General features: G+C 37.3%; 1 protein-coding gene and 1 non-coding gene across 2 annotated transcripts in view; both read right to left on the minus strand.

Annotated features, from left to right (window-relative positions):
* PLBD1 (phospholipase B domain containing 1) overlaps positions 1-20,493 on the minus strand; it is a 60,183-nt gene that overhangs the window by 16,273 nt on the left and 23,417 nt on the right. Inside the window, exons 3-6 of the mRNA XM_069489890.1 lie at positions 16,214-16,297; positions 14,651-14,789; positions 9,840-9,980; positions 9,254-9,398 (exon numbers count right to left, since the gene is read on the minus strand). Coding sequence (XP_069345991.1) covers positions 9,254-9,398; positions 9,840-9,980; positions 14,651-14,789; positions 16,214-16,297 — 509 coding nt within the window. The remainder of the gene's footprint in view (positions 1-9,253; positions 9,399-9,839; positions 9,981-14,650; positions 14,790-16,213; positions 16,298-20,493) is intronic.
* LOC138397695 (U6 spliceosomal RNA) lies at positions 13,479-13,584 on the minus strand. The gene has a single exon (XR_011235826.1). It is a non-coding gene; the product is annotated as a U6 spliceosomal RNA (small nuclear RNA).

Here is a 20,493-nt window from a genome sequence, read left to right on the forward strand (position 1 = left end):
TAATATCTTGCTTCTAATGAGTAGAATCTGGTGGAAGTGACAATGTGTGACTTTTGAGGCGAGGTCACAATAGGCATTACTGTTTCTGCCTTGTTCTTTTTGATCGCTTGGTTCAGAGGAAGCCAGACGCCCTGTTGTGAGGATACTCAAGCAGTTCTGAGGAGAGGCCCAAGTGGAGAGGAACCAATTTCCCAGCGCTACTTTGTCGACTATGTAAGTGAGTCCCGTTGGAAGTGCATCCTCCAGTTTCAGTTAATCTATCAAAAATTTTAGCCTTCAGTCTTTGAGTCTTCCAGCTGAGGCCCCAGACATAGTAGAGTAGAGACAAACTCTCCTCACTGTGCCCTCTCTAAATTCCTGATCCACAGAAACCATGAGTTACTAAATGATTATTGTTGTTTTTAGCCACTAACTTTTGGAGTAATTTGTTACATAGCAATGGATAACTAATACATATATACAAGCAATGAACAGTTGGAAAAAAGAATAAAAACCCCAATTTTGATTACAGTAGCATCAAAAATTAGTTAGGATTCAACTTAATAAAAGGTATGTAAGACCTGTATACTAAAACCCACAAAACATTGCTCAAATTAAAGGAGACTTAAATGGAGAAATAGACTATATTTATGGATTGGAAGACACAATGCTGTGACCATGTCAATTTTCTCTGAATTGATTAAAACAAGCAGATCATTGTGCTGAGGTCTTCATGCAGTGGCATTGGCTACCTTTGTAGTGCCACCATTTCCTACATGCTTGCTATGTCTTACTTTCTTGATTCTTGACTTGCATTGCCAAAATCAATACTTGACTGGTGATGGCTAGTGTAGGGCTTTTATATCCCTCGGCCTTATCAGCTGCTAGGCAAAAGAGACCATGGCTATTCAAAACCCTTCTTGTTAGGAAAAGAAAGCTTCTAGAACAATGCTGTCCAGGGCCACCTTCCTTAGGGTATCCAGTACCTCTGGCAAGTTTGTTTTTTTTTTTTTTTTTTTTGCAGGCCCCTGCTTATATAAACAATTTGATTAAAAAGTGTACTACAAAATTCATAGGTCTATGTGAGGTATAGCGATTTATCATTGAAGATTTAGAATAATGGGCAAAGAAAGGCACTTATTTATTTGACTAAGTACCAAGTACCATCTCTTTGTAGTCTTTATTGTCAATTGCATTGTTCCTGGCTAATTTCCTACCTCTGTCATGAGACAAAGATAGCAATACTGTTACTACTTAAAAAGGCCATGACTCTTTGGAACCTGTTTGTATGGGAACAAGACAGATCTCTTTGCCTCTGCAGTTCCCTAACACCGTTGGCTTAATGACCCTGCAGAGCCCCTGCAGTATCTCTCGTGCAGCCTGTGAAGACTGGCTTCCAATCACCCACGGATTTTTACTGCCCTTTGTGAAAGGTGACCACAAATGCAAGTCTTACTCATAGTGTTAAAAAAAATGTGAATGGTAATCTATTTTCTGGCCACTAACGTTAACATTCGGAATTTTACAGTGTAGACGTAGATCAATATATTTTGCAACCATGTCTGCTCTTGGACTCTTCAGGCTAATAACTGCCTCCCTAGAATGTGATCTCTTTTCATGCCGACCGCTCCCCCACCCTCCATACACCAGCACCAGTGGGCAGGGACGGCTCTTCTGGAAGAACTGTCCAAATTGCATGAGGAAAATCTACTCAGCTATATAAAGACTGACCCATGATTGTAGGATGTCGCCTCATCCACTGGTGGCAAGAGATCTGCTGCAAAGGCTCGTTTATGTTGTGGAGCAAGGTTCTCAGGAGGCCTTGGAGGGGTCAGGACTAGCGCACCCTGAGGACTGCCTAACGCCTGGTGCAGAGCTGCGGGGACGAAGGGGCCACCACAGGAGCCGGCAGTGGAGCTCACAGGGTAGAGCTGGCTCTACTGTCCTCCCCTGCTGCCCTCAGGTGCTATAGAAGGGAGGTGGCACCGCACTGGGAGCAGACAGGAGAAAGCTGATACAGCGCCCGTGTACATGCTGAAGCCCAGGGCTGAGAGGTGACTTTTGGTAGCTTAGAGCCCTGAACACATGCTCTGTCTGACATGAGAGTCACCTCAAATCATCATGTTACCACCGTTGTGACAGCTTGGTCACACGCTGTCCTACAAACAATATACCGTGAGTGCTAGCTGAAGGGCTCTGCTCACTGGTCCTAGGCCATGGGCTTGAGTCCCAGAGCTCATCGTGGCATCTCGTGGAACCACATGTGAGCAGGGCTGAGGGGGAAGAGCCCCCAGAAAGGGAGATATGGGACAAGGGCCCGTGTGGGTCCCTTTCTGGGCTCAGAGAGGCTGACCTGGATGGCTCTGCCAACCCTGGTCAGTCTTAGGCACTGGAAGGGGGTTTAAAAATCTTCTAGAAAGAAGCTTTCTAAACTACTGCACAAGGGACACAGGTCAGAGTCAGGACACCCAGCACTGCCAGCCCGGCCTGTGTCTGGGCACTGGTAGGGAACTGAGGCAATTTTTTGAGGAAGGCATTTCAAAGCTGGGTGGGAGGGAAGATCCCGTGCCCAGACCTAAGGGTGGGACTGGGGTCATCGGCACCTGGTGCACTTCCGTGTACTTCTGACTTTCTCGGGGCATTGCACGTTAGCCTCTTCAGGTGAAATAATTTCCCCACGGGTGAGGGAAACTTCTATCCTGTTTTCTTAGAACAGGCTAAAGAAAAGCAAACCTGTTGAACAACTAAGTCGCCTTAAATCCTTTCCAGATTAATAGGAAGTAATCTGTTTTCTTGACATATAACCACCTCTATTTTTATGGAGTTAACTGAGGCTCTGGTTTACGCAGAGCATGAGCTTGGCTTGGAGGAGTTTGGATGTACCAGAGGCGGCAGATCCTTGTGTAATGTTGATGATGCGTGTGAAGGATTACTGTTGTTCCTTCTGTTCTCCACTGCTGAAGTACCACTTTGAGAGTGTCCCTCCGACAATTCTTATTTGGTAATCATCCCTCAAAGATTCTTGCTAGAACAACAGAACACAGAAAATTGTGTTGTGCTACAGCAACTCAGCAGTCATTTTTGACATATTGCTTTCTTCTTGAAGATGGATATCAATCTCCCATCCATACATGACTGGCCATTCACAAAACATTATGGTGATTTGAGTTACCTGGATTATTGCACCAGCCTTCTAAATATTCTTTGGGCAGCCTCTCCTGTCCTCCTCCTCTAATGGGCCAGATAATGCCACAGTGGAAATCTATTCATGTCCCTTCCACCTGTCACTTTAGTAGTCTTGTGTTGCTCTTCGCACTTTCTCTTGCCTACATGCTGTTTCTTCCACATGGAACATTCTATTGCCACCTTATCCCCACTGGCTTGGCTACATTATCTTGCCTTTTGTGTCTTGACCTAAATCCTACTTTCTCTTAAAAGATATTTCAACATCCCCAGACTAGTCTTCTATTACTACAAATCACACTTTAATGTTGTTGCTCTTTTCTTGGTCTCTAATTCTCACCAGAATGCAAATCTTGTGCAAGTGGGGATTATGTCTCTCCTGCTCCACAACATACATCCTTTGCCTCGCATGACGATTTAGCAGGAAATTGCTGATGAATCAATAAATTGTATGTTTACGACTTTATGGAGCAAGCATTCTTTTAATACTAGCCTTATTTTACAGATGAGAAAACTGAGGTTCAAAGCAGTTGGGCTTCATATGTTGGAAAACAGTTTAGCAGATGTCCAAGCTCTTCCTTTTTCCTTCCTAGAAACTTCACAAAAACCGTAAAATGTCACGTCTTGAAGCTTTCATGTTTTTCATGGCAATCATCTTGATGATCACTTCAAAAAATTTGGCAGAAAGGCCATGCTGTATGTAAAAGTATGGCTAGCACATGTGAGAGCTTCAGAATCATCTGTTTCTTTAGTACGATGGTAGCTGTAACAGCCCAGTTACCATCCTCTTTAGTATGTGCCTCAGCTGAGTCATGAATGTTTCATGACTTGATCTGTGTGTTCTGACTCAGGAATTCTTTTGTTGTTGTTGTTTTTTGATTTTCATATTACTTTTATTTAATTTTTATGTAAATATAAAGCTGCTATCTTAACACAAGGTATTTGCTTAATTCCTAATTAGCTTCAGTTGTATCTTCTTTTTCTCAACTTCACCGAGGTATAATTAACAAATAAAAATGGTATACATTCAAGGTTTATGTGATGTTTTGACACATGTATACATTGTGAAATGATTACCACAACCCAGCTAATTAACATATCCATCACCTCACAGAGTTACTTTTTGTGTGTGGTGAGAATACTTAAGATCTACTCTTTTAGTAAATTTCAAAAACACAATATGTAATTATTAACTATTGACTCGGGAATTTTTTTTTTTTAAATTGAATGATCTGTCTTTTTATTACTGAGTTGTAAGAATTACTTATATATTTTGGATACAAGTGTCCAAACAGATATATGAATTGTAAGTATTTCCTCTCACTGTGTGTTACCTCTTCAGTTCCTTAATAGTATCCATTAAACACAAAAGTTGTTAATGTTGGTAAAGTTCAACTTCTCTATTTTTTGTCATTTTTTATCTTATCTTAGAAAACACTGCAAACCCAAAGTATGGAAGATTTACCAGTATGATTTCTTCTAAGTGTTTCATAGTTTTAACATTTAGGTATGTGATTTTTCTGTGATAAATTTTGTATATAGTTTGAGGTAGGGTACAAATTCATTGTTTCATTTGTGAATGTCCTATTGTTCCAGCACAATTTGTTAGAAAAAAAACCCATTTTTTTTTCCCATGTAATTATCTTGGTGCCCTTGTCAAATATCATTTGACCATAAATGTAAGGGTTTATTTCTGTACTCTCAGTTCTAGTCCATTAATTTAGATGTCTACCCTTTTGTCAGCACCTCTCTGTCTTTATTTCTGTAGCTGGGTAATAAGTTTGAAATTAGAAAGTGAAAATCATCCAACTTTTTTCTTATTTTTAAAGATTGTTTTGATTTTTCTATCCCTTACATTTTCATATGAATTTTAGAAATAGCTCATCAATTTCTACCAAAAAGGTAGTTGAGATTTTGATAGATATTATGTTATATCTACAGATCAATTGGGGAGTATTTCTAATTTTACAATATTAAGCTTTCCATTCAATGAACTTACAATATTCTTTCATTTTCTTAGATCATCTTTAATTTCTTTCAACAATATTTTGTAGACTTCACTATACATTTTGTGTACTTATTTTTTTAAATTATTGAGAGAAATTTACTCTCTTGATACTATTGTAAATGGAATTGTTTTCTTAATTTTATTTTCAGATTGCCCATAGACAGCATATAGAAATACAACTGAATTTTGAATATCAATTTTATATCCTAACAGCCTTAGTTAACTCATTTACTACTTCTAATAGTGTGTAAGTATGTGTGTGTACAGTAATCCTTAGAATTTTCTTTATACAAGATCATATTCTTTGTGAATAAAGAACATCTTATATCTCCTTTCTAATGTGGATGTCTTTTATTTCTTTTTCTTGTCTAAATACATAAGAAAACCTCCATTATGGTATTGAATAAAGGTAGTGAATGCTTTTTATCTTTTCTTTTTTTTTGTACTGTTCTTTTTTTTTTTTTTTTTTTGTTGAGACAGAGTCTCACTTTGTTGCCCAGGCTAGAGTGAGTGCCGTGGCGTCAGCTTAGCTCACAGCAACCTCAGACTCCTCGGCTTAAGCGATCCTACTGCCTCAGCCTCCCGAGTAGCTGGGACTACAGGCATGCGCCACTATGCCCGGCTAATTTTTTCTATATAGATTTTTAGGTGTCCATATAATGTCTTTCTATTTTTAGTAGAGACGGGGTCTCGCTCAGGCTGGTCTCGAACTCCTGACCTTGAGCGATCCACCCGCCTCGGCCTCCCAGAGTGCTAGGATTACAGGCGTGAGCCACCGCGCCCGGCCTTTTTTGTACTATTCTTTAGAGGAAAGCGTTCCGTCATTCACCATTAAGTATTATGCTACCAGTTTGTTTATACAGTTGTCCTATATCTGGTTGAGAAAGATCACTTCTATTTCTAGTTTATTCAGTGTTTTTATCATAAAAACGTGGGATTTTTTTTCTAAATTCTTTTCCTGTACCTATGAAGATAATCATGTGTTTTGTCCCTTTTTATCTGTTGATATGGTGTATTATTGATTGATTTTGGGATGTTAAAACAACTTTTCATTCCTGTGTTAAATCCCACCGATCATGTTGTGTAGTATTTTTTTTTTTAATGTGCTGGATTTGGTTTTTTGAAATTGTTGAGGATATTTTTGTCTATATTCATAACGAATGTAAGTCTTCAGTTTTCTTTTCTTGTGATAGTTCATTCACATTTCATTTCTGACTGTAGGAATTACTGTAGTAATTTGAATTTTTCTCTTTTTTTTTCTTGTTCATTTCAGCTACAGGTTTGTCAATAGTGTTGACCATTTCATGGGGCCAAATTTTGTTTCATTGGCCTTCTGTATTGATTTGCTATTGTGTATTTTATTATTTTATGTTGTCAATATTATTTTATTTTTTCTACTTCCTTGGAGTTAATTTTACTCTTCTTGGTCTAGTTTCTTTTTTTTTTTAATTTTTATTTCAGGATATTTGAGGGTACAAACATTTTGGTTACATTTTATGTCTTTGCCTCACCCAAGCAAGGATTAGAGGCATGCCCTTCCCATCTACAATGCTCATTGCGTCCATTAGTTGTGAGTTTACCCCCCAACCCTCTAATCCCTGGAGAATATTACTACTGTGTGAGCACCATGGTGTTGATCAGTCAGTGCCAGTTTGATGGTGAGTACATGTGGAGCCTATTCCTCTGATCTTGTGATACCTCACTTCAGATAATGGGCTCAAGCTCTATGCAGGAAAATATAAGAGGTGCTAGATCACTGTCGTTTCTTATTATTGAGTAGTATTCCATTGTATACATATACCAAATTTTAATAATCCACTCATGAATTGACAGGCATTTGGGTTGTTTCCACATCCTTGCAATAGTGAATTGTGCTGTCATGAACATTCGGGTGCAGATGTCTTTATTATAGAATGTCTTTTGCTCTTTTGGGTAGATGCCTAATGGTGCTATTGCTAGATCGAATGGTATTTCTATTTTTAGCTCTTTGAGGTATTTCTGAATTCTTTTCCAGAATTCTTAATATCCTTGCCCAGATCATGAAGAGCCTCCAGGCTCTGCCCCCTTCCATACATAAATAACTCCACTCTCGCAATTCCCCCAATCGACGCTGGCACTCCTCCACCAGAGAAAAACAAAGAAGCCACCCAGCTTTGTTGGGGGATCAGCCGCTCACATGGCATGAACTGCACAGCAAAGCATAGTTCCATGTCTGTGGGAGGAATCCAATGTGGCTGATCCCTTAATGAAACAGTTTGTGATACAAATAAGACTCTACATGCTTTTCCTGTTTTCTGTTGAGACCAAAGCTTTCCAGTTAGAGAAAATAGGAATCACAGTGTTCCACCAGTTCCTGTAAAAACACCTTGGGGTAGGAAAGTGTCCTTTGTTCTCTCACAGTTTCAATTGCTCTAAAAAGCTCTCTATTTTATCTATGTTATCTATCTATGTATCTATTTTAGAAAGATATATATGCTAATGTTAACAGGGTAATAAGTTTCATAGGAAAACCTCCCCAATGTCCTCCACTACTACCTCTAGTATCCAGGACTGTAAAGACTACTGAAGAATGTCATATTCCACAGGTATTTCAAAGCAGAACATTGCATTTTATAGCTAACAAAAGGAAGAGGAATTTGTGACTGGTTTCAGTCTCTTACTGTCCTTAAATGTAGGTCTAATGGGATGTAAAAGAATCAAAGCACAGTCTAACTCAGAGAGGGAGGAGACCCCCTCAATGCTAAAACAACTACCCAAACTAAGACAAAGATGAAATCAAAGTAATGTCAAAGGAAAGAGCAGGTCACAAGGACAGAAAAATATTGGGTCACACCCCTGGTAGTATTTCTAATAGAGGGGTGTTAATACTATCAGAGCAGTAATATCAAAAAGGCCAATCCTACTCTAACAGAGGTAGATAGGTGTGACAGTGTTTGGTATAACCAGCCCATACATTATAGACATGTAATTAAAGGTCACCATTGTACACACTGCATCTATGTTGGACTCTCAGATGTTTGCTAAGTGCTTTCTCCTTGCCTTTGCCCATGACTTTTCCCGAGCAGGTTGCAAACCAGCAACTGGGGATGGGGGTGAGCAATTCTAGCTAGCAGACATACTTTGTTGGGTTCACACAGTGAGTTTTGTTTTTTAAATCCATTGTTATATCTTAAGAAGTTGGAGGATCTGGAAACCCTGATCTCCACATTCCTGGAGCAGGACAGTCTGTGGACGCTGAGTCATTGCCTCCTTTAGATGGGGTCATGTGTTTGCTACAGTGGTTTCCACTTTCTGTTTTCTTATACCAGTCCTGCTTCATTCGTTTACATCACCTGCCTGTCTCCTTTAGGCACAAGAGTTTGCAACTGCTGCTCTACAGACACTGTCCTCCCGTCCATCTCTACTTGTTCAAATTCTAGCCATTGTTCATGGTCCATCTCAAATGTCAGCCTCTTTCCTTTCCCTAACGATCAGGCGTGAGTTCTCTCTCTTTGGAATATTCATAACATTTGTTACATATCTTTTATAGCATACACAGTATCCAGTAATATTATTATTTTTATATGTATCGTACTTATATTTTTCTCCTGACTATAGCATAAGGTTTATAAAGCTTACATGTTCATCAATCCATTCATTTCGCAATTTATTAAGTACTAGGTGCCACACACTGGGTTAAGTGCTGTGGCTATTACAGCGAATAGGAGAAAAATAGTACAGGCCCTCAAGGAGATAAATGAGTGCAGAATCTGTTGTGCTTTTCTTTGCATACACTGCAGAGCTTAGGAAAGTGTCTTGTACTTAATAAATATTCAGTTGACATTTGTTGAAGTGAATTTAGATGTATCCATTTACATTTACAAAGTGTCTTCTATTTGGCAACTCCATTAACCGGGTTTATGGCATTCTAATAAAGTATTAGAACTATATTTCTTCAAAAAAAACACTCTAAAAATCAGAATTTTCATTGATGTGTACTAACCACTAAACATTCCTTCTCCCATTCCAGTTAACTCTGAATCACCAAGGCTTTATCTTGAAATAGTACTCAAAATATTCAGATGTCCCTCTAAATTTATTTACCTGGGTAACTGCTGAAAGAGAGGCGACTACTGCTGGTGTCCTTATCCTTGATGTTGAAGTCCCAGTGTTTATATATTCTGAGCATGGCTGCGTATGTGTACCAGCTTGAGTGGGCAAAATAGATGTTCTCAAATCCAGGAAGAACCTATAGCCATAGTGGATGACACAGAGGTACATAGATAACTGACTACAATTGTAAGGGTAGGAGGCACACAGGGATTGTGTCAATTCAGGTAAGTCCTTATTGCTATACTTGGTGCTGAAAAATATGGCTAAGGAATCCAGGATTGACCTTTAACGTGCACAAAACAGACCCTTCTTTCTAACATTGAGAATGGAAGATTCTAGAAGGCGATAGTGGCAGGTGCATACAGCATAGAAGGAAAGGTGGAAGAAACAGAGGTAACACCAGGTACTTCCAATTCCCTCCATCGCAGTTCCTTCCAGTTCTTAATTCTTACCACAAAGGAACCCATGAGCGGATATACAGCTATAGCCGGGGTGATGAGATGTTGCCATACTTGAGTGATACACAGAAAAAGTCTGTGTGAACCAGAACAAGGAAAAAGGAGCTGGTATGTCTTACCTTAATAAGAGCAGAGCAATGTCCCATGTCCCATCTCTTAAAAAACTTCAGACTTGTGTTTTTTGTGGGAGAGAGTGAGGGAATTAGATCCAATAGATCTCCAACAGCATTCAGGAACTGAATCTGGAACGGGGTCATGGGCTGGGAAAAGACAAAGACTGCATTTAACATTGATTGGTGACAGATGTCATTCTCTGTTTTTCCTCTTGTTAGGGATTCATTAAATAATTCCCTTGTGAATTATGTAACAGATAATGTAGCAGATGTCTCTAATGTAACAGATGTACTAGATTTTATTTCAGCTTGTAAAGTAATTTTTATGGCTTTATAGTTTAGAAAAGATGTTTTAGCATGTTTTGACAGCCACAGATTTGGGGAGTGGCTCCTTAGTAAAACAAATAGAGCTTTCTGTTTGCATTCTTCTACCGCAGGGTTACTCAACCTTGGCGATATTGATATTTTGAGCCAGATAATTCTTTCTTTTGGATGAATCTTTCTACAGGATGTTTCGCAGCATCCCTGGCCTCTACCTTCTATCTGTCAGTATAAAATACACTCCTAGTTGTGACAACCAAAAATGTCTCCAGATATTGCCAAATGTCAACTGGAGAGAAATCACCCCTAGATGAGAACCACTACTTTACTGCAAAAACAGTCAACTGAGATGCTTTTGATTTTGATTGTGTGCTTAATATAGGACCATCTGACCAGGCAGCATTAACCCTGAAGGAACTATCAGATTATACTTGAACATGAACTTTGTGCTAACTGGAGAGTGCTGCTCTAGCAAGATCCAAGCTACCAGAGTAGCTCAGGGCTAGGCATCTACACATTTTTAAAAAAATTTTTTCATTATTATGGGTACATAATAGTATATACAAATTGGTTTTTAGGTAGAGGCGCTGAGATGACAAACACAAATGACATTTTAACCAAAAAACAAAAACAAAAGCAAAAAACTCAATCCAATTTTTATTTATACAAATATTCTCTTTGTTTTGTTTTTTGAATAAGTTATACATTCATTATTCAAGATTTAAAAAATTATAACAAGGTCTATAGTAGAACGTCTCCTCCCCTTCCTGCTCTTCATTTGCTCACGTCCCACCCTGTCTCCAGTTTACCACTTTCACTGTTTTTTCGCATGTATCTCTAAAGTTTTCAAAATGTCTCCTAAATACAATTTTTAAAACATAAATGGTACTATACGTGCACTGTTCCTCACCTTGATTTTTTCCCTCTTAATATTTTTCACTTAATATCTTGAGGATCTTTCTATATTAGAGGTAAAAATTCTTCCTCACTCTTTTAAGCAGCATTCCAACATACGTATGTATTATAATTTTTTTTTAACCAGTATTTTGTTGATAGTTTTTAAGTGGTTTCTAGCCTTTTGCTAATATACACAATGCCACAATAATTAATCCTGGACACACAATGTTGCATGTGTGTGAGTCTATGTGTAGGACAAATTCCTAGGAGTGATTTTGATTTTAACAGATACTGCCAAATTGTCCCCACAGGAGTTGTTTCAATTACACTCTTTCACACTAAACCACATACTAAACATGTAGCTTATTCCCAATCTGATAGGTGCAACACAGTATTCCAATGTAATTTATACTTGCACTTTTTCGTTAAGAGTGAGGCTGAACATATCTTTAAAAACCTTCGGGTTTGTTTTTTGTAAACTGTTCATATGCTTTATTTTTCTACTAGCTTGTTCTTTTTTCTATTGACTTTTAGGAGCTCTTTAAGTATTAGGGAGATTAGCTCTTTGTTTCTGTGTTGAAAGTATTTTTTTTTAGTTTATAATTTACCTTAATTTGAAACATTAAGAATGATATCATACATGTGAAAGAATAAAGATATACATACAATTTAAGGAAAAAGAATAAAAATAAACACCTGCGTACTCATCTCATATTTTAAGAAATAGAACATTAGCAGAGCCCTAGTGGTCTGCGATCTCATCTCCCTCCTTCCCTATCAGCAGTAACAATTGTGCTAAATTTTGTGTTACTCACTACCTGCTTCTCTATTATTTTATCATCTATATATGAATCCCCAAACAATGCTTTTTAAAAAATATGCCTATTTTTGAATTTGTGCAAACAGAATCATACTGTGTGCATTCTTTTGTGACATATTTCTTTCACTTGATTTTTTTTTTTACATTTAACAATGTGTGGAAATTGTTCATTTTCATTGCTATATGACATTCCATTGTGTGAATATCTATACAGTATTACAATATACTTATGATAAGGATTTGAGATGTTTCCAGTTCACAACAAAACAATGCTACTGTGAACTTTTATGTACATGGACCGCAAGTACAAGGGTGTCTCTAATCTCTTAGTGGAATCGCTATGCTGTAGAATATGCATTGTCTTCAAATGTTTCAAGGAATGTCAATTTTTTCTCCAAAGTGGTTATAATAATTTACTCCAGCAGCAACTGAGGTTTCCTAATTCTGGCATGTAATACGATCTCATTGAGGTTTTAGTATGCATTTCCTTAAAATTGAGCATTTCTTCACGTTTATGGGTCATTGCACTTCCTCTTCTGTGAAATTCCTACTGATGTTTTTTTGCCTGTTGTCCATTTTTCTACTGGGTGTTCTCTGTTTTTATAATTTATTTGTTGATGTTCTATATGCATTTAGATATGAAGCCTTTATTAGTTAAAAATATTACAAATACCTTTTCTTGGTTTGTACCTTATATTTTCACTCTCTATATGATGTCATTGATAAAAAGAAATTCTTCAATTTAATTAGCTGAATTTATCCATCTTTTTCTTCATGGATAGTGCTTTTGTGTCTTAAGACATTGTTACCTGCCCTAAGTCATATTCTCCTAGGAAATGATCAATGCTACTAGGTTTTCATTACTCCTAGGCCTTTTCAGGAGACAAAGCAAGGAAATATGTATTATTAGAGGAAGCTAAGAATAATGATTTCCTACCTGTATTTCAATCTTAAAAACCACAGTGTCTTACTTCATTGACTTTTCCTATGCTTTAAATCCTAGCTAACATAATTACTTATTTGCTTTGTTTTACTATATCTATCTATTCATCCAACTCTATCAAATTTCAAAATAACAATACCAATATTATTACTCAAGTGAGCTTACTGCATACAGTTTAAGGAGTTTTGTATGTTTGTTTTGTTTTGTTTTTTTGGTAGTTCTTCTTGTCCTTAGGATCGATCCCACTAAGGATGTACAGCAATAACTGTTTTAATGTTATTTGAAATTTGTTCTCTGTGTGGTTATGCCATCAATGTGTTATACAGTTAAATATTATTTGTGTCAATTTGTTTTCAATTTTTAGGGACTGCTTTCTTCTTTTCTGATTTAATTGTGTTTTATAATTATGAACAGCATTTACATGGTTCTGAGGTCAAATCTGTCAAGCAAGGTACAGTCAGAGAAATGTGGCTTTCAAGTCCCCTCCACTTTCTTTGATTCCTTCTTTTTAGGTAATTATTTATCTTTTAGTTTTGGATTTTAATTCCATTATTGCTGTTTGCTCTTGAAAAGACAAGCAAATCTATCAATCTTTATTTTCCTTTCTTATGCAAAAAGTAGATCACAATACACCCTCTTCACCTTATTTTTGAACTCTTTTTTTTTTAGTTTTTTTTTTATTTTTACTTTTTTGTCATCCTTGCGCAGGGGCCATGCTAATCTTCTCTGTATCGTTCCAATTTTAGTATATGTGCTGCCGAAGCGAGCACTATTTTTTAACTCTTAATAACAAATCCCAAAGGTCACTCCTCAACAATATGTGGAAATCTATCTCATTGCTTTTCACAGCTACATCCATTGTGCAGCCAGTCCTCTGCATATTTGGCTATTTTCAGGTTCTTGCTCGTACTAATTCTCTGCAAATGAATAGGCTAGCACATATGCCACGTTGTATTTTTGCCAGTGTACCTCTATGATAATACTAGAAATGGGATTGCTGGGTGAAAGGGTAAATGAATATATGAGTTTCATACAGACTGCCAAAATTCTTGTCCCCAGTAGATGTACCATTTTGCATTTGCACCACTATTTTAGGAAAGTGCCTTTTTTCCCCATAACTTTGCCAACAGAGTACACTTCCACAGTTTGGAATTTTTGCCTAATTGATAAGTGAGGAAGTATTCATTTATTTAGGTTTTAATTTGCATTTCCAATCTTATGAGCAAAGCTGAACTCATATGACTAAAAATTTATAATTTTATATAGACAAAAGTATTGCTTTTCTGTGAACTGTTTTTTTTTCTTTAACATATTGCCCGGTATATGTATATTATATCCAGGAGCAAAATATTCATAATTTTTGAAAATATATCAAATAGTACCTTGGAAGCCTCAATGGTTCAGTAAAGCTTTCCCCCAAAATTATGATGTGTGTGTTTGCGTGTGTGTACGTGTTTATGTGAATGTTGTGGAGTGTGAGGAACATAGAACTTGCACACTCAGACATTTTGTCTTAATGAGAATATAGTCTAAAACACTAGCTTTGACAGGTTAGTTAAATAGTACACTCATATCACGTTACCTACTCCTGAGCATAGTTATTATGAAAGATTGAAAACACAGAACCAAGTTGTTTTATTTGTATGTTGAGCTTGGATTTTGTGTCAGACGGTGAGTTAGATGCTATAATATGATAGATATGACAGTGCTTGTCCACAAGGAATTTTACTCTAGTCCTGCTTTGATCTGCTTTTAAATCCGATTGTTATTTTAAAGACTATTTGCAATATTATTGTCATACCATATAAATTCAGAGGAGCTTCTTAAAAATCTTACCTTTTTCCCTTCTAACATAGCTCTGTTCATTGCCCCTACATACAGCCCATCGAGTTGTGCCATAACATAGCCTGTATGTCTCCAAAATGAGTTATCCTTGTATTGTTTGATGTTGTTCCGGGTCCACTCATCTTGCTTCCTGGAACAGAAATTATATTTGTACTAGAGGTCTCAGTGGTTGCTCATCCAAAGCTGACTAAAACCAGGCATTTAGAGATTATATACCCACTTACGCTAGTCTAATTTAAATTCTAGGTCTTGTAACGTTACAGTTACTCAAGGATGTCAGAGAAAATCCTAAATGATTTTTAACTTCTCCCTGGGACTCTATAGCTTCTCCTGTGCTCTATCTAAAACCAAAATAAAAGTGTGGTATTTACCAACCTGTGATACTGAGACCTAAAAATGACAAGGATAGACCATCCAAATGCATTTCATATAAAACCATAATGTCTCACTAGGTCAATAAAGATAAGCTGATTAACTTTACTCTGCTATGCAGAAGTGGTAAAGTTAAACAATAGGGAAAAAACTCCTTGCCAGGGCATGGTGGCTCACTCCTGTAATTCTAGCACTCTGGGAGGCTGAGGCAGGAGGATCGCTTGAGCTCAGGAGTTCGAGACCAGCCTGAGCAAGAGCGAGACCCCCCATCTCTGAAACAAAACAAAACAAAACAAAAAAACTCCTAAGGAAAAGATGGTTTATAACTGTTTATATTTCTCTCAGGTCATTTTTATAGCTTATGGTTCATTCTATGTCAGTCATTATTAATAACTGCCTCAACGCCTCTGTCCCACCATGCTTAGCAAAAAAGTCTTATTTTCTTATTGTCCTTTCATTCTGTATTCTTTCTGTTCTCTGCACTTTCTATAAGATGATTTAATATAACTTTGTATACTGAAGGCTATTTTTGATTTGTTCGGGCTCTCTCTAGATCAGTCTTAGAATAATGTTATTCAGTGTCATTGCTTCATGGGATCCAGTCCAGTGGCTTGTAAGTGATGCTCTGTAGGACTTTCAGCATTTCATGAAGAGGTTGCTTAGCATGTGATTTGAAGAGCCAAACCTTTCTGTCTCCAAATTGAAACATATATAAAATTTTAGTCTTCAGAAAACTTTATTTAAATGGAAATATTCTCAGAGGGTGTTAAGAATTATGACTTTAGATATTAGCTAACACCCCAGCTAGGATTAGTCACCAGGCCCATGAAAAGAACACACCTTAAAGAGGGAGAAGAAGTGATCCTTGCAAGAGGGAGAGGGGTCTCCCTGTGGAAGGGATCCAGGGATTTAACTTTGCCTGCTTTTGCACTGATGGTGTAGCATTTGAAAATATGATCTTCAACCTGACCTTTGAAAGAGCCCAAATTAGTGGACACGTTGTCTACAACCAATTTCCATGCCATTACCCCAAAATACTAAACCCTACTAGAAGAACAACTCTAGAGTCCTGCTAAAGAGATAGGAAAAGACATTGGCAAAGAAAAAAATTGCTGTTTGAAATTACAGATTCAAGCCTTGCAGCCTCAATAACAATGAGAAGAGGAAAGTTATTGTACATACTGCATAAAATCCTGAACTTTATCCAGGATGGAACGTTTCTTGATCAACTGAGGGTAGAGGTTTGTGAAGTGGTCATACATATGTCTGAAACAATAGATGAAAATCATTACATTTCTATTTTATTTGGATTTCTCCATCACAGTAAATTACCCAATCTTCTGGCTAACTAGAATGTTCCCTATTACAAAGCTTCCCTACTTTATGAGGTCTGTCGGCGAAGTATCCAGTCCTGCAATATGAAAAATAGAGACATTCATTGAAGACGATACAAGATACAAGAAACATTGTACATAGGACATTGACGCCTCAGTCCCCTTCAAAGTAGGCACCTTGAGACCTCACACAGTTCTCCCAGCATCTCTTAACCTCACCCGTACAGGTTCAACATTCTCAGCTGTTCTGCTGGTTGCAGGCCTTCCAGAACGTGGGTCACTTTCAACAGATTCTCGACCATCTTTGAAGCTTTTGTGCCACATTTTTATTTGTGCTGCACGCATTGCATCGTCCCTGAGAGCCTTCTGAATCATCCGAATGTTTCCGTGGAAGGAATGTTCAAGCTTAACACACAATTTGACGTAGATTAGTTGCTCTACTTGCTCCGTCATTTTGAATGTGAGGGCCCCACACCTCACATGCTCACTCAATGGCCATCAAGCACCCCAATAATAGCACAGCGTCGTCACTGTGCACGCATGCGCCTTACCGTCCACTCCCCGTGGCTGCCAGGTTACATCAATGTCGCATAAACCATTCTCCTTACATTATTAATAACAATGGCTGGATACTTTCCGGACAGACCTCACACATATATATTTTAATAAATCAAATGCATAATTTAAAATTGGAAACTATTTCCAACATATAGAAAAGGATAGATAAAACTAACACCCAGGTACACACCATCCAACTTTATTAAATCATATTTTGCCATATTTGTCATGTATATTTAAAAAAATAAAACAAAATATTAGAATGGAAGCTCCTTTACACAACTTCCTGATGCAAATTTCCTTCCCTTCTCCCAAGAGATAACTACAATCCTGAATCTGATTTATTATTCTCATACACGTTTTTATATTATACAATCATCATGTATATATTTAACCTTAAATAACATATGGTATTATCATGTTTCAGAACAAAATATAATAATATCATACTGATCTATCACTCATTTGTTTATTTCTCTTACGATTTTTTAAAAGAAATATCTGTGTTATCATCTGCTGCTTAAACTTACTCACTTCAACTGCTGATAGTATTCTACGGTATGACTCTACAATAGTTCATGTATGCATTCCCATGATGGACATTTAGCTGGTTTTAGGTTTTTCACTATCATTATGCAACTTCAAATATTGTTGTATATGTCTCTTTTTACACATTTGCATGTATATGTCTCTTTTTACACACTGTACAATACACACAGACAGATACAGATACACACACATGTATTATCTATAAGACTGCTGGGGTGAATATTCTACTATACATTTATAAAGTTATCAGATATTGCTGAATTGTTCTCCACAGTAATTGTATCAATTTACATTCCTACCAACTATATGTTAGATTTCCCCTTTCCCCCACAGCCCCACCAACACTTGTTATTGTCAGACTTTTCGATTTTCAACAATTTTGATGGGTTTTAAATAGTTTCTCCACTTAATTTCTGTTTCTCACAGGATTATTGTACTTGGGGTTCTTAATTTTAAAACTTACTTAAAAAATTAAAAGTGTCTCACATGCTGTAAAGTTTTCTAATGATGAAAATAATCCATTTACATCCATTGTGATTTTAATATCCTTGAATTTATTTCTATAATCTTTTCTGTTTTCCATTTACCATCTCTTTCTTTGTCCCCTTTTTAATTTTCTTTGTTTAGGTAACACTTTTGTTACTCTTTTCACTTCTGATTTAGAAACTACAGAATGTATTTCTATTCTTTTAATGATCATGACTTAAAAACACTTGTAACTAGGTATTTTTATAAAGCCTAAATGAATTTAATATTTCTCTCTTCTTCCAAACATGAAGCATATTTTGGCAAACTTTATCCATTGATATTCTTCATCATGTTATTGTTCAAAGATTTAGTCTTACCTTTTTAATTTAAAAAGTTTCTATTTTAAAAACTATTTTTATTTTTTAACTTTTACAATAAAATTTTATTAATTTCTTTGTTTCTTGTATTAACGATTGCTCTTTATATTCCAAACTTTCTTTCCTATTATTCTTGCTAAAGTATATCCTTCAATAGTTTAATTGTTTTAATTTATATATCTGAACATAGGCTTATTTTGCCCTCAGTCTTGGATAATTTAAATAGTTATAAAATTCTAGTTAGATATTTTCCATCAGTACTTTTAAGATATAATCTTGAAGGCTGGGCATGGAGGCTCACACCTGTAATCCTAGCACTCTGGGAGGCCGAGGCGGGTGGATCGTTTGAGCTCAGGAGTTCGAGACCAGCCTGAGCAAGAGCCAGACCCCATCTCTACAAAAAATAGAAAAATTAGCCAAGCGTGGTGGCTCGTGCCTATAGTCTCAGCTACTCAGGAGGTTAAGGCAGGAGGATTGCTTGAGCCCAGGAGTTTGAGGTTGCTGTGAGCTAGGCTGATGCCATGGCACTTTAGCCCGGGAGACAGAGCAAGATCCTGCTTCAAAAACAAAAAACCAAAATATTATCTTGATATCTTCTGCTTCTATTGTTGGTGATGAGAGACGTATGTTGTCTGAGATTCCTTCGTAGTCGATGTCTTTTCTTTCTGATAGCTTTTGAGATTATTCTTTATCCACAATTTTCTGTAGTTTCATCCACTGTGTTGTAGCAATTTAATAGGCTGTGTCTTTCAACTAAGAATCCTTAGTCTTTTTTCAATTTTGACAAATTCTCAGCTATTCCCTGTCAATCATTGCTTCTCTGCATTTCTCTCTAGTCTCTTTCTGGGGCTCCTAATAGACCTATGTTGAAGTTTCTCAATCTAACTACTATGTCTAATAATAGCTCTTTTAATATTTTTACCCCTTTTTCTCTTTGAGCTATGTATTGTGTAAATCTCTCTCAATAATTAGCATTTGATTCAGAATTTTTTCTCTGATGTGTCCAGTCTAGGGCATGTCCATTTATTGAGGTTTTTAAAAGTTAATTTCAATAATTTTCTTTTATATTTCTAACAGGTTCTCTTAAACTATCTGCCTTTCTTCCTTTTTTTTTTTTTTTTTTTTTGAGACAGAGTCTCACTCTGTTGCCCGGGCTAGAGTGAGTGCCGTGGCATCAGCCTAGCTCACAGCAACCTCAAACTCCTGGGCTTAAGCGATCCTACTGCCTCAGCCTCCCGAGTAGCTGGGACTACAGGCATGAGCCACCATGCCCGGCTAATTTTTTTGTATATATATATTTTAGTTGTCCATATAATTTCTTTCTATTTTTAGTAGAGACGGGGGTCTCACTCTTGCTCAGGCTGGTCTCGAACTCCTGACCTCGAGCGATCCACCCGCCTCGGCCTCCCAGAGTGCTAGGATTACAGGCGTGAGCCACCGCGCCCGGCCTCTTTCTTCCTTTTTGTTGCATAAATTCTCCTTTAACTTTTCTTTCATTCATAACTTAAAGTACCCTAAATTTAAAGTCTTTGTTAAACCATTCTATAAAATTAATCTGGAGTGTATTCATGATAGGATTGTTGATTTTGTTGACTATCTTTCAATTTCTTTGTGTATTTTGGAATTTTGGTATGGAGACATTTTTATATATTCCTCACCCCTCCTTTTCTTCTCTCCTTTTTCCCGGTCCAAGTGCCTCCATATGAGTCCTGGGAACCACATCTTATAGTGCCTTTTGGGGACTTCAGTCTTACGGAATATTGTAGATACATCTATAGCTGTTACCGAACCAGCTTGTGGATAATTTGGTTCTCAGATGCCACCCCCACCCCCAAGCTCACAGTTCCTTATACATCTGTAGGCTATCAACAGACATTATTCTGTGGCCTCCTATTCTATAAATAGTTAAAAGCAGCAAGGCCACACCAGTTCCCGGCCTTGACCCAACTCACTTAGAGCACAGAGGCCCTCACCCATCAGCAGGTGGGTGCCTCTGCCTGGTTCAGGCCAAGGGCCCCAGATCCATATTTTATCACTTTGGTTTCTGTTCCATTTCTGGTTCAAGAGATGTTTAATCTTGTTTTGGGGCCCAGCTATGGTACTACGAGGTTTTCTTTCTGTATATTTTATCTAGCATTTGCTATAAGTTTAGAGCAGAGTGGGTACATCAAAGTGT

This window comes from Eulemur rufifrons, chromosome 16 (genome assembly GCF_041146395.1).
Source record: "Eulemur rufifrons isolate Redbay chromosome 16, OSU_ERuf_1, whole genome shotgun sequence".
NCBI classification, from domain to species: Eukaryota; Metazoa; Chordata; class Mammalia; order Primates; family Lemuridae; genus Eulemur; species Eulemur rufifrons.